The 14960-nt window shown below is 38.4% G+C and overlaps 1 protein-coding gene across 1 annotated transcript in view; it reads right to left on the bottom strand.

Moving 5' to 3' along the window:
- Positions 1–14960, bottom strand: part of RNF17 (ring finger protein 17) — a 102980-nt gene that overhangs the window by 3741 nt on the left and 84279 nt on the right. The window contains exons 25-31 of the mRNA XM_060128932.1: positions 10908–11027; positions 9848–9928; positions 7410–7535; positions 6187–6243; positions 4274–4390; positions 2701–2869; positions 485–620 (exon numbers count right to left, since the gene is read on the bottom strand). Of these exons, the coding sequence (XP_059984915.1) occupies positions 485–620; positions 2701–2869; positions 4274–4390; positions 6187–6243; positions 7410–7535; positions 9848–9928; positions 10908–11027 (806 nt within the window). The remainder of the gene's footprint in view (positions 1–484; positions 621–2700; positions 2870–4273; positions 4391–6186; positions 6244–7409; positions 7536–9847; positions 9929–10907; positions 11028–14960) is intronic.

Below are 14960 nucleotides of genomic sequence, written 5' to 3'. Positions count from 1 at the left end.
ATAAATCAGACATAAAAGGACAAATACTTATGATTACACTTGATGAAGAACCTAAAATAAGCAAATTCATACAGGGAGTAGAAGAGGGGTTACCGAGAGCTGAAGGAAACGAAATGGAATGTTATTGAGGGGTACAGTTTCTATTTGGGGTTATGAAAAAGTCCTGAAAATGGACAGTAGCAATGGTCACACAACACTGAATACTTAATGCCAGTTAATTGTATACTTAAAAATGGCTAAAGTAAATTTTTTTCTCTAAGAATTTTTTAAAATTTATTTTTTAACATGGTAAATTTTATGTTATGTATATTTTATCACAATAAAAAATAACTTTTAGGTAGAAAATACTCCCAATATATAAGCAGCTTTAAAATAGATTTTTTCTTTTAAAAAAAGAGGCAAAATCTTTTCAATTATTAAAAAAAAAAAGAATAGAAAACTAAGAATCCTAATTCAACTAAGTTTACATTTTTGTTTTTTTAACCTGTTTATTGTCAGCTTTTCAGTTGATCCATAATCAACAAATTGTACCAGGACAGCCAGAGGATTAAATTCTTTAATGGAAACAATCTTTGCTCTGTACCATACGCCATCATCATATTCTGCAAGGCAAGGCATTTCTGAAAAGACAAAAAGGGGAAAATCACAGTGCCTTTTTTTTTTTTTGGTGGTACACGGGCCTCTCACTGTTGTGGCCTCTCCCGTTGCGGAGCACAGGCTCCGGACGCACAGCCTCAGCGGCCATGGCTCACAGGCCTAGCCACTCCGCGGCATGTGGGATCTTCCCGGACCGGGGCACGAACCCGTGTCCCCTGCATCGGCAGGCAGACTCTCAACCACTGCGCCACCAGGGAAGCCCCACATTGCCTTTTATTTTCTTAAAAACGTTTTTTAAAAAAAATACAGCAAAGTACAAAGAAAATATAATCACCAATTACCCATTCAGAATTAAACACTCAACAGCCACATGTTGGCTTATGCTCTTTTTTCTGTTTATACTTTATAAACCTTGTTTTTCTTAATTCCTAAGTTAGGAAAAGGCTGGAAGGAAGACACCTCTCCGTTCTCAGAGTCCTAGTTCTTCCACCACCCAAGGCTTAAACCATCCTTCCATTGTTCCCACTTCTTATATGCCCCCGATTTTTTTTCCTTTGGGCAGCTGTCTTCTGCAAATGATAGTAAAATGGTTTCTGTTATTCCTACTTTTAATTTCCTTCTCCTCCAATCCAATTCCATTGCTCTGTAGTTTAATTCAATGGCATCTTAACTGTCTGCAGTACCAAGTCCTTAGACTGCAATTTACAGGGTTCTTCACAATATACTCCCAACCCACTTCAACCACATATCCTCAATGTGTTACCTAAATAGATTCCTTATTCAACTCCTTCAATATAGATTCCGTACATATTTAATAAGCACTTGTCTATGAATCAATTTGTACATATGCATACTTAATTGAAGAACCACCATAGAAAAAATGCACACATGGGCTTCCCTGGTGGCGCAGTGGTTGAGAGTCCGCCTGCCAATGCAGGGGACACGAGTTCGTTCCCCGGTCCGGGAAGATCCCACGTGCCGCGGAGCGGCTGGGCCCGTGAGCCATGGCCGCTGAGCCTGCGTGGCCGGAGCCTGTGCTCCGCAATGGGAGAGGCCACAACGGTGAGAGGCCCACACACCGAAAAAAAAAAAAAAAAAAAAAACACATGTATGTATAGCTCCGTGAATTATCACATTACTCATGGACTGTTGGTGCAGCCTCCCTTGAGAGAAGAGCACAGTGAGGAAGGAATTGTTTCTTCCAGATTATAAATTAATTTACAAAAGAAAAGTGACAGTGAGTTTATTTTTTCACTCATTGAGCAAATACTTAAGAGCACCTATTTGTGCCAGGTGCCCTCCTTAAGTGCTGTGGCACAGAGTCCCTGCTGTGGTGCTGCCTTAAAGGCCGGGAGGGGGGGAGGAGGGGAGGAGGGGGTGGGGTGGGATGCATCAGGGAAGAGCTGCCATTCGGGGATAGCTGAGCAGAGACCCTGCTACACATCCCAGAACTTTCCAGGCAGAGGGAACAGCAAGTGGTGTTCATCAGCCAAACATGGGTCACAAGTGATTAAAATCTCATTAAGTAAAATCAGACAGGACGTCAGACCGATGTTTTCCTTTGCTAAATTATCCTCTGATAGGAACAAAATACCAAGGATGAATACATCCCTATACATCACATACTGATAAAATGTGTAGACACCACTCCTTGTATTCAGGCACCGTCATCACCAGTAACTAGATGCATTTTCCTCATAGGAGAATGCCATGTATTTAATAAAGATAGGGAAATAGAAAGGGAAAAAAGCAGGGTTTCACCCATGCTGGCAGGACTCAACACGATCTGAGTTCTGCTTACCCACACCACAATTAGCAGCTTAGGTGGCTTGTAATTAAAATAAGTGCCGTTCAGGTCCAAGTAACAACTCACAATCTGAGCTACTGGCGAAACTGCAAGCTCAGAAAAGCCATCTTCATGCAGTCAATGTTACAGTTCGACCTGAGCTTTGAAAAACAAAAGCGCCCCAAGGCAAGAGACCATGCATATCAAGTGAGGGTGATAAAAATACCAGTTAACCTTAGAAACAACCCAGTCTCGTCAGCACTGAAACAAAACAGGGGCTTCATTAGGAATCCCATTTTACTCTGAAAGTTTAGTACCTGTTCTGAAGTCCGTCAGAGGAGGGAATGTCTCCACATCCACATTGAACCTCCCTAGCGCTTCCTCAAGGCTCTCAGGCTCAGGTTCCCAGCTGACTCCACTGTCAACTGTGTCATCATGCTGCTTAACCAGATTACAGTTTTCTACAGAGTCAAGGCAAATATACACCTAAGTGGGGAGAAGGGAAGGGAAAAAGTTCAAATTCTGTAATTTTTAGTATTCATGATGTGGACAGAACGACTGCGCAGCCAGTCCCCAGCAACGGCCTCACAGTCCTCACAGAGTCAAGTCCCCACAGCAAACCAGACTTGCTCTTTGTGACTGTAAAGCACGACAGCGGCGGCGGTATGTGACCACCGAGCCCAGGTTGTCAAAGGCGTGGTCTCTGCCTTGGTGGCGCTCAGCCCACCAGGGGAGCGTGCAGACCCGCGCCAGCAGGCCCAGGAGAGGCCCGCGGGGCCGGGCCCAGCACTCAGGCTCTGGAAGTGGATCCTGCACACCCCCCAACACACACCCCGACTGCAACCCGAGATCCTGGATTCCCGACTTTCACGTGTGTTGTTTTATGCTGCTCAATTTGGGGTAATTTATGTGGCGACTAATAACTAATTAAAAATCATAAAAACCAACAATAGTTTGCACTACTATGTTCTCTGATGAAATTATGGAGCAAATTCTTCTTGTCTGTGAAAAGAATGGTTTACTGTGTAAAAATGGCTGAGGGACTGCCTGGCCACTTAATTTGTCATTTCTTTCTCTCTTGTTAGCCAAGCATATATAATTGAATTTTCTTTAGTGTACTTACTCATTCAGTCAATATTTACTGAGTGCCTGCTATATCAGGCAGTATTCTAGGTTCTAGGGATACACCTCTGACCAAAACAGACAAAAATCCCTGCCTTCATGGAATTACATTCTAGTGGGAAGAAGCAGACAAAGAAAATAAGGAAGTGGCACAGTGTGTTGTTACAAGGTGATAAGTGGTATGGAAAAACAGTGAATAAAGAGCACCTAAGTTCAATGTAGGAAGAGGACAGGGGAATGAGATGTTTAATAAGATTTCACAGGTGGAAATAAGTTCCAACTTAACAATCTAAATATTTTTTTTTTTGTTTTTTTTTTGTTTTTTTTTTTATGCGGTACGCGAGCCTCTCACTGCTGTGGCCTCTCCCGCCGCGGAGCACAGGCTCTGGACGCGCAGACCCAGCAGCCACGGCTCATGGGCCCAGCTGCTTCGCAGCATGTGGGATCTTCCCAGACCGGGGCACGAACCCATGTCCCCTGCATCGGCAGGCGGACTCTCAACCACTGCGCCACCAGGGAAGTCCCAATCTAAATATGTGATTGAAAAAGCTACACAATACTTGGAAAACCCAACAGTGATTAAGGAACACTTGCCTCATTAAGTACAAACAAGTGTCTGAAGAGGACATTATAGGGCAGGCAACCTAGCGGCCACCAGCTGTCAGCTATGAAAATCAGGAAGATGGAAATGTGGAGAATCAACCCTAGAGTTAAAGACCGAGACTGCCTGTCATGTTTTTAACCACCAGCATTACTGGAATCACATACTTCGCTGGGTGAGACAACGTGCTTAACTTGAACAGCGTAGAGCTCTCCAGGGGGAGGAAGAGGTGAAGACAAATATGGCGGTAAAACAGGAGTCTCTGTTTCAGGCAAGAGCAATTCCTAAAACACCAAAAATAAATTCCAATTTCAGAGTGACTATTACAGAAACCCATCACGTTATTAAAGCTTATTACAGTGTCAATTTACTTTCATTTAGCAAAAATCTAGCTGAGACACTGAAAATCACAAAATAATTTTGTTGTAGTGGGACCAAAATGTGATAAATAATCAAAAGATCTTTAGCAATCTTTTGTCCCCTGCCCCAAAAAAAGATTTTGTGTAAAAAAAAACCCCACAGGAATATTTACTTATATATAATATTTACATATAACACATAAAACTCTAGAAGAATGATTAACAAATTGCGGCTCCTTAGTGGGATGGACTGGGGTGTTCAAGATGTAGAATTGGGGCAACTTCTTTCTTTTCACATTTCTGTGATATTTCATTTATTTTTAGAGTATTTTATAATAAAAACTAATATATGAAATGACAAAGGAAGATTTAAGTTAAAAATCATGAAAAAAGTGTGCTCTCTCTTAAGCTCTATAAAAGCATGAGGAGTAATTAAAAGTTATATGATTCCAAAGAGGATCAAGGCAGTTAGCAGTTGTTAAAAGAAATATACATATAAAAATATAGGGGATTTTTCTTTTAGTAAGTTAAAAAAAACTTGAATATGGTGATTAATATGGTGATTAATACTAAAACAATCATATTCAAATTTGTAGACTCACTTATTACTATTTAACATTTCCAAACTGGTGGCAAAACAAAACATTTGAACCACTTAGATTTCAGCAAGAAGTGACTACCTACTGTTGAATTTTACTGATTTGTTACAAAACACTTTACAACAAGCATGTCATTTTTATAATTATAGGAATTAAATTCTACTTAAAATTTTAAATGATAAAATTTTACTTATGAAAACACTTCTTTCACCAAAAAGCAAAAGTGACAAAAGAAAAAATAAGATAAAAAGGATAAACTAGACTCCATCAAAATTTAAAACTCTGGTGTTTCAAAGGATACCATCAAGAAAGTGAAAAGACAACCCACAGCATGGGAGAAAATATTTGCAAATCATATCTGATAAGGGACTTGTATCTTCACACCTATCCTAAGGTGGCTAGGAAAAAAGATAAGTCTTGGTGAGGATATGGAAAAAGTGGAACCCTTGTACAATCCTAGTACCAAAGTAAAATGATGCCGCTGGTTTGGAAAACAGTTTCACAGTTCCTTAAAATGGTAAACATAGTCACCATATGACTTAGTAATGCCACTCCTAGGTCCATACTCAAGAGAACTGAAAACAGACATCCACTTAAAAATTTGTACACAAACGTTCATAGTTGCTTTAATTCACTATCTGTAAAGGTAAAAACAACGCAAGTATCCATCAACAGATGAATGGATAAACAAAATGTGGTGTATCTGTATAATGGAATATTATTCAGCAATAAAAAGGACACATACTACAACATGATTCAACCCTGCAAACATTATGCTGAATGAAAGAAGCCAGTAACAAAGGGCTGTGATTCCCTTTATATGAAAGGTCCAGAATAGACAAACCCACAGAAAGTTTCCAGGAAACTGGGGGAGGGGAAATGGAAAGTGACCGCTGCTGGTATGGAGCTTCTTTCTGAGACGGAATGTTGTGGAATCAGATCGTTGTGATGATTGCACAACTCTATGAATATATTAAAAACCACTGACCTGTACACTTTAAACAGTTGAACTTTATGGTATGTAAATTAATAAAGCTGTTATGCTTACCTACCTGATCTTGTATCAGATTATTTGTACTGATGAAGTGTCCAAATTTTCAAAATATTTGGATTGAAACTTACCTCAAACCTTATTTCCCATCTCTCTTCCTCACACTTTGTATTGTAATCTGTTGGTTTCTGAAATAATATAGTATTATTAATGAATAAAACTATCTTTAACTATGTAATATTGTTTTAAGGCACTTTCATATTTCATCCCACAAAAACTGCGTGCATGACCTTGTTGGCATTCATTTCAGCTTAACTATGGGAAAATTTAGTGTTCTGAGTGATCTTAATATTGCAACAAGAATCCTCAAAATTATGCTAAAAGCATGTCAACTGTCATTAGTTTATAATAAGAGTGGGAGCTCTTACCTTTCCTTTTAAATGTTCACACTGAAGAGTACACCTGGCAGAGAGACTAAGTAATCTTTATAAAACCTGTTTAACAGATGAAACACCCTTTACACAAACACGTGGGGGCACGCATGCGCGCGTGCGCGCGCACACACACACACACACACACACACACACCCTCTATGCTCAAAAGAAACAACTGGCTGTGAGCATTGCATGTACAAAGTTATGTCATAGTTTCCTATTTGAGAGAAGAAAGTAGTTTCCTATATTGAACTGAACATCCACTGTTTGGTTGTGTACTATCACTAAAATGAATTTCAGAAACCTAACAAGTGAACTGCAAGTCTAAAAATATCTTGCTATATAAAATGTTCACATTCTTATTTATGAGTACCCTGTTTCTATAAAGTATTTGTGGCAGCCTGCAATGTGAAATCGTATCTGTAACAGACTAATTATGTTTTTTAAAATATTAAAAACAGAAGCACCAGGCAACTGGGAACGGGCTATTTACTGAAGCTAAGCTTAAAATCTGGCTCTGAGTTCCCTGTAAGAAAGCAAACTGGGGGAAATGTTATAATACTGAATATAAGGCAAAACCATTTTATCTTGGGAGAGAGTCATTTCTGGCAGTGAATTCCATTATGATTTTATAATTTACATCTATATTCAAACAACGTTAGAGAACATATGAGCTTCTCATTAGGTTTGAAGATATAGAAAACTAAGTGACTCTTAATGCAACTGAAGTCTTTTTTAGGACTTTATAAAGCATGATATAGGGTATTGCTTTCTCAAAGAATTTACAAATCCTCTAGACCCTCTTAACATATCAGGCATGTAGAACTATATGGAAGGCTTGAGGCAAAAGACAAAATATGACATTTTAACCAGTTTCTTTTTCTATAGTTTAGAATTTTATAGAAAAATAGTTCACTTACTTCCTTCAGTATTTCCTCAGAATGTTCAAAAGTACAACACTTATGGTGTGCCATAAAATAAGAAAGTGACATTCCATCAAAATAGAGATGAATAGATAATTTCTCCCATGGATTTTCTGGTAATTCCTATTTAAGTTCAATAAAGGAGATTATTACTATAAAAATAAAGTCTGCTTGAAGATTAAAATTTTACAGTCAGCAAAAATGAAATTAGATTTCTGACAATCACAGTATTACTAGTTTGACTAGTGACTCGTTTTGTAAAATTTTCTTCCTGGTATTTTGGCAGATAACAAGGCAATAATGCTACTACTACTCTGGTTTTTATAAAATATATTTACATGTCCATAAGGTAGAGTTTTCTAGTTATGTAAAGAAAACAATTTGCTATACATCATCTTTAGATAATACTAATAATTTATACTAAGTAGAAGGAGAAAGAAAAAGTTATGCTCAGGGGTAAAGAAATGAAGTTTAGTTAAAAATCCAAAAATGGCAGGAATCAGAAGAAATTAACAACAGTCTAGGAGTCATATAGTGGCTTTCAAACCCGTGGGTCCATTTTCAAACATTAGGTACCAAAATGCACATGACTGATAAGCTGATCGTTCCTCACTGTTTCCACTCGGTACCACCTTAGTCCTAACTCAGAGTTAAGTGTAATCGCCTTCCAGCTGATCTCCTGCTTCTACCTTTTTCTACCGTCCAGTTTTCACCAGTGCAAAGTGAAAACAGTAGATTGTGAGGTCAGATCACATCCACCTCCGCGCAGCGACAACTGCACCTCTCACAGGTGGCCTCCCACCTCCGTCCGTCCGTCTGCTCCTTGGGCACTCCAGGCGTCTCCTGCCCTGCGGCTCTCTGCACTGATCTGGTAACGGCGTGGTGTGTCCTCTCACACTCGGAAGTCTCAATCAAATTTTATTTTTTAAGGGATGTCTTCTCTGACCACTGTATTTAAAATGTTATCTCCTCCCCCACCCACCTCTCCTTATCAGCCTTTCCGAATTCATTTTTCTAGCCAGCACTACTATTTAACATATCATATATATATATATATTTTTTTCATTTTACTTCCCATCACTAAAATGGAAGCTCAACGGAGGCAGGAGCTTCTATTCGGCTCTTGCTGCGCCTGCAGGCCCAGGACAGAGCCCAGCAGGTAAGAGGCACCGGGTCCGTGCCATGAGCACGTAAGGTAGGAGGAACACTTCTGGGGAAGGTCCGCTACGGCAGCAGGGCTGCAAGGGCAGGCACAGGCATGGTTTCTGAGAAATCCAGTACCTTGGTATACACCACACTGTTTTCCTAGGCTAATAAGCTAAGCAGTAAAGAAAGCCACCTGGATAACCTGAACAGTTCCCATCTCTGCAGGACTTCCGTGACTGTCCACAGAGGCTGTGAATAACCAGAGGCGGAGAGGCTTCTCCACTTTCTTATTTAAGTGCGTCTGTGGCTCTTTTTAGGTCTTTATTAGCCTGCCATCACACCTTTCATACAGAAACACTTCCTTAAAGTTTTTCTATCTTTCTGCCTGAACCCTCCAACACAGCTCCAGGAGAATCTTCTCACTGCCTCACTGCTCAAGAACCCCCAGCGGGGCCTCCTGCCTGACGTCTACTTCTCTTAAACCCTATTCGCACTGCTGCTCCTCCCAAAACTTCTACTGTTCTAGCAGATGCATTTCCCATTTCTGTCTCCGCACCTACCTGGTCAGGAGCACTTCATCAACTCCCATTTCTACATTCCTATTACACTCACTCTTTTTACCAGCTGCCTGGCTCTCAGCAAGTTGTGGTGTAAAGTCTTTAGGGTTTTGTCTTGTGTCTCACTGTTTCACTAACTAGACAGGGCCCTTGAGGACGGGAATTACCTGCACCTAACACAGTGCTACACACACAGCACCATCCTGAAAACTACCATGTGTTTATAAACATCTCTACTTCCTTAGTACTCTCCTTGTGTCAAAATAAGTTGTTAATAAGGAATCTTCCAAGTTACTTGCTTATGGAAGTTCTCAGGAACTTGCTCAAAATTAGGTTTATTTAAAATGAGCCTAGGAACCAAAGTGGTAACTTCTTTTATGTTAACGAGTAACTGATAATCACACAGGAACATAGTTCTTCATAAAAAAATCCCTCAAATTATATTACCTGTAACACTTTATGGCTAATTAACTAAATCAATGATATATGCTTTATTTTTAATTTTTTTTTCAAGTTGGTTGTTTTAAGATTTTTTGATGTGAACCATTTTTAAAGTCTTTATTGAATTTGTTACAATATTGCTTCTGTTTTTTGGTCCCTTGGCCGAGAGGCATGTGGGATCCTAGCTCCCCGACCAGGGATCAAACCCACAGCCCCTGCATCGGAAGGCAAAGTCTTAACGACTGGACTCCCAGGGAAGTCCCAATGATATATGCTTTAAATACAAATTACCATAATGTGAACTTCCACCTCTCTCTTTGAAAGCAGTTCCTGAAGGAGTTCTACTGCATCTGGTTGCCAGACATTCCCGACCTATTTGGGATTAATAAACTCAGATTCTTTCACAAAATAAAAGCAGGAAGTAAATGAAGATACACAAAAGTAGCCATAAACAGATAACACTAGAGAGAAGGACAAAATATATAGGCAATTTTCAGAGAATATCATGGGTATATGATAAAAATGATCTTAAGAAACTAATAATTTGTCTCAGCTTCTCCCCATGTTACTCTCTTAAAGCATTTTATGCTTTAAAAAGGTAAACCTGCACTAAAAACAAAGCATCATAAAACTTTTAAAAGAGGCCAATATGCCAAAGCAGTGCTTGTATACTGACTACAATGTGTATTTATTAAGGAGCAGTGACTATTACGTCTTATGTGTTAAGAGGTTCACTTGGCCAGGAAATTGGAGCCTCCTGCCAAAAGCCCACGAGGAGGCCCAGCTTCCTGCCAGCGCCCTGTACGTGAGCATATGGAAGCAGGTTCTTCAGCCCAGTCAGTCCTTTGGGTTATTGCATTTCTGGTGCACATCTTGGCTGCAGAGTCATCAGGGACCCTGAGCCAAAACACCCAGCTAAGCTGTTCCCAATGCCTGAGCCACAGAAACTGTATGAAATTTTTAAAAAGCTTATTGTCGATTTAGACCACTAAATTTTAAGCTTAATTTGTTATATAGCAAGAGATAATTAATATACCATTCCCTTCTCTGATCCAGCTTCAAATTTCTTGAAATTTTATTTGAACCGTAACTAAAAATTAACAATTCCAAACAAAATTCCCATCTATGAAGACATTATCTCTCTTAATTTATTCAGATATTTTTATATCCTTCAGTATAATTCTGTCATTTTCTTCCTAAAGGCCCTTTAGCTATCTTTGTAAGCTTATTTCTAAATATTATTTTTGTTGCACTGAAAGGGATTTCATCTTACATTCTAATTTCTAGAAAACTATTGTTAATAAAGACAGTATTTTAAAATTAATCATCCTATAAATCCCTGTTTACTCACAGGTATGGTATTATAGAGCTGACAAGGAATACAAAGTTGGGGTGTATCAGGATATAGCAAAATAGGGTAAAGATGACACTGTGGAATCTTCTCAGTGAATCCGTGATCTAAATATTGTACCTGAAACAGGACAAAGTTCATAATTAAAACATACTACTAAAAACTAGGGGACAGAAAGGACTCCCTGGTATTAAAGAGAATAAAAAAGAAAAGACATTCTAGAAGGAGATATAAATCTGGATTTAAAAAATCTCTAGAAAAAAAGTAACACTGTATTTCCTCATCCCATAGTGTATCAAACCTCACTGTCAAAAGGTTTTCTTACAAATGAACAAAAGCTTTTTCTTTTCTTGAGAATAATCAATTTTTTGGAGGAGGTTTAAAATTTTTCTTTTGTTTTTCCAAGTATTTTAGAAGTCCTGATTTCCATTTAATAAAAGAACATTTCTCAGTATTCCTCAGTTTCACAGTTTGGGAAACACTGCATGTAATGTTTCCTTCCTGGAGAATCACACTGCATAATAAAGGTTCTGAGAAGTCCTATGAGAAAGAAACTTGTTTTTAAGTCATCCAATGTTCCTCAAATTTTGTAAAATAACTTTCTAAAGACTTCATTTTTTAAAGAACTTTGGGTTCACAGCAAAATTTAGAGAAAGGTACAGAGATTTCCCTCACACCCCAGCCTCCCTCACTGTAACATCCTGCACCACAGTGGTAATTTGTTATAATCATGAACCTACATGGATACGTCAAAATCAAGGTCCATACAGATTACGTTAGGGTTCACTTGGTGATGTACACCCTGTGGGACTGACAAATGTATAAAGATGCTCTGTGAAAACAAAGGGTGTTTTCATTGCCCTAAAAATCCTCTGTCCTCCCTCCCCGCAACCCCTGGCAAACATCTTTTTACTATCTCCATATTTTGCATTTTCTAGAAGGTCATATAGTTGGAGTCATACAGTATATGTAGCCTTTTCAGACTTGCTTTCACTTAGTGATATACATTTAAGGTTCGTCCATGGCTTTTCATGGCTTGATAGCTCATTTCTTTTTAGCACTGAATAATATTGCATTGTATGAATGCACTACAAGCTTATTTATCCGTTCACCTACTGAGGGACATCTTGGGTGCCTCCAAGTTTGGCAATTATGAATAAAGCTCTTATAAACAGGTTTTTGTGTGGACATGTTTTCAACTCCTTTGGGTAAATACTGTAAAAATTTAATAAACAGAAACCTCACTTAAACAGAGTTGGGAGATCAGAAAGGGGGAGCTCCATGTCCTTTGATGATAGCAGAGCCCAACAGGAGGAATACAGACTCTTCTTCTTTCTTGGGAAGGACTCAGCCAATGAAAAGCCACAGACTCTTTGTTTACTAGAGCCATACCCACTTCCTTTTTTTCTCTATAAACGTGTTCTCCTTTCCTTGCTTTGCAGGAACTTGCACGTTCCTGCAGACCCTGAATTGTAATTCTCTGCTGATCCTGAATAAACCCAACTTTGCTGGAGAAGTATCTGGCAGTCTGTTTATTTCAGGTCAACAATACCAAGGAGTGCGACTGCTGGATCATATGTTAAGAGTAGATTTAGTTGTTGAGAAACCATCAAACTGTCTGCCAAAGTGGATGTACCACTGTGCACTCCCACCAGCAGTGGAGGGTTTCAGTTGCTCCATATCCTCACCAGCATTTGGTGTCGTCAGTGTTCCAAATTTTGGCCATTCTAGTATATGTGTAGTGCTATCTTGTATTAACTTGCATTTCCCTGGTGACATATGATGTGGAACTTCTTTTCATATCCTTATTTGCCATCTGTATGTCTCCTTTGGTGAGGTATCTGTTAAGGTCTGTGGTCCATTTTTTAAATTGGCTTGTTTTCTTACTGTTAAATTTTAAGAGTTCTTTGTATATTTTGGATAACAGTCCTTTATCAGATGTGTATTTTGCAAGTATTTTCTCCCAGTGTTTAGCTTGTTTTCTCATTATCCTGACATTGTCTTTTGCAGAGGAGAAGTTTTTAATTTTAATGAAGTCCAGCTTGTACCTTATTTCTTTCATGGGTCATGTCTTTGGTGCTGTATCTAAAAAGTCATTGCCATATTAAAGGTCATCTATGTTTCTATGTTGTCTTTCTAGGAGTCTTACAGTTTTATGTTTTACATTTAGGTCTGTAGTCCATTTCGAGATGATTTTTATGGAAGGTGTAAAATCTGTGTCTAGATTTTTTTGCATGTGGATGTTCCATTGTTCCAGCACCATTTGCTGAGGAGACTATCTTTGCTCAGTTGCATTGCCACTGCTCCTTTGTCAAAGATCATTGACCATATTTATGTGGGTTTATTTCTGTGTTCTCTAGTCTATTCCATTGATCTATTTGTATTTTGCTTTGCCAATACCACACTGTCTCGGTTAACTTTATACTAAGTCTTGAAGCCTAGCGTTGTCAGTCCTTTAACTTTGTTCTTCTCCTTCAATATTGTGTTGTCTATTCTGACTCTTTTGTCTCTCCATATAAACTTAAGAATAAAGTTTGCTGATATCCACAAAATAACTTGCTGGAATTTTGACTAGGATTGCACTGAATCCATAAATACAGTTGAAAAGACCTGACATCTTGACATCGAGTCTTCCTATCCAAGAACAGAGTGTTGCTCCATTAACTTTGTTCTTTGATTTTGTTCATCAGAGTTCTGCAGTTTTCCTCTTATATATCTTTGTATATATTTTGTTAGATTTACACCTAAGTATTTTGTTTTGGAGGTGCTAACGTAAAATGGTATTGTTTTTTATTCCCAATTCCATCTGTTCACTGCTAGTATATGAGAAAGAAATTGAGTTATGTATATTAACCTTATATTCTGCAATCTTCCTGTAATTGCTTACTAGTTCCAAGAGCTTTTTGATGAGTCTCTTGCTTTTTTTTTTTTTGCGGTACGTGGTCTAGTCCATCTAGGTTATCCAATGTGTGGGTATACTTGTTCACAGTATTCCTTTATCTTTCAGTGTTCATTAAATCTGTATTGATATCCCTTTTATTTCTGATATTAGTAATTTGTGTCGTTTTTCTTTTTTTTTTCTTGGCTAGCCAGGCCAGAGGGTTATCGATTTTATCAAACTTTTCAACGAACCAACTTTAAATCTCATTAATTTTTTTCCCTTAAATTCCTGTTTTCAGGGATTCACAGATTTCAGCTCTACCTGGTCAGGAGCTCTTACTATTTCTCTTCTTCTGCTTACTTTGGCTTTTTTTTTCTTTTTCTAATTTTCTAAGGTAGAAACATAGATAACTGATTTTAGACTTTCCTTCTTTTATTATATATGTGTGTGTGTGTGTGTGCGCGCGCGCGCGTGTGTGCATTCAATGCAATGAATTTCCCCCTCAGAACTGCTTTAGCTGCATCTCATAAATTTTGTAAGTTATTTTCATTTAGTTCAAAATATTTTAATATTTCTCTTGAGATTTCTTCTTTGACCCATGAGTTATTTAGAAGTTTGCTGTTAAATCTCCATGCATTTTGGGATTTTCCAGTTGTCTTTCTCTTACTGATTTCTAGTTTAACTCTATTGTGGTCTGACAGCAAACACTGATTCCTATTCTTTTAAATTTAAGGTGTGTTTTACAGCCCAGAATGTGGTCTATCTTGGTGAATATTCCATGTGAGCTTAACAATGTGTATCTTGCTGTTGTTGGAGGAATAATTCTATAGATGCTAATTATATGCAGTTGATGATGTTGTTGCTGAATTCAGTTATGTCCTTACTGATTTTCTGCCAGTTGGATCTGTCCATTTCTGATTTGGGGGGGGGGGTTGGAAGTCTCCAACTATGATAGTGGATACACCTATTTCTCCTTGCAGTTCTACTGGTTTTTGCCTCACGTAGTTTGACTCTCTGTTCTTAGGGCCATGTTAAGAATTTATTAAGACATTCAGAATTTTATGTCTTCTTGGAAAACTGACCCTTTTTCATTATGTAATGCCCTTTTTCCTTGATAACCTTCCTTGCTTTGAATCTGTTCTGAAATCATTATAGCTACTCTTTTTTTTTTT

Source organism: Lagenorhynchus albirostris, chromosome 18 (genome assembly GCF_949774975.1).
Source record: "Lagenorhynchus albirostris chromosome 18, mLagAlb1.1, whole genome shotgun sequence".
Taxonomy (NCBI): Eukaryota; Metazoa; Chordata; class Mammalia; order Artiodactyla; family Delphinidae; genus Lagenorhynchus; species Lagenorhynchus albirostris.
This window is presented reverse-complemented; position numbering and strand designations above follow the sequence as displayed.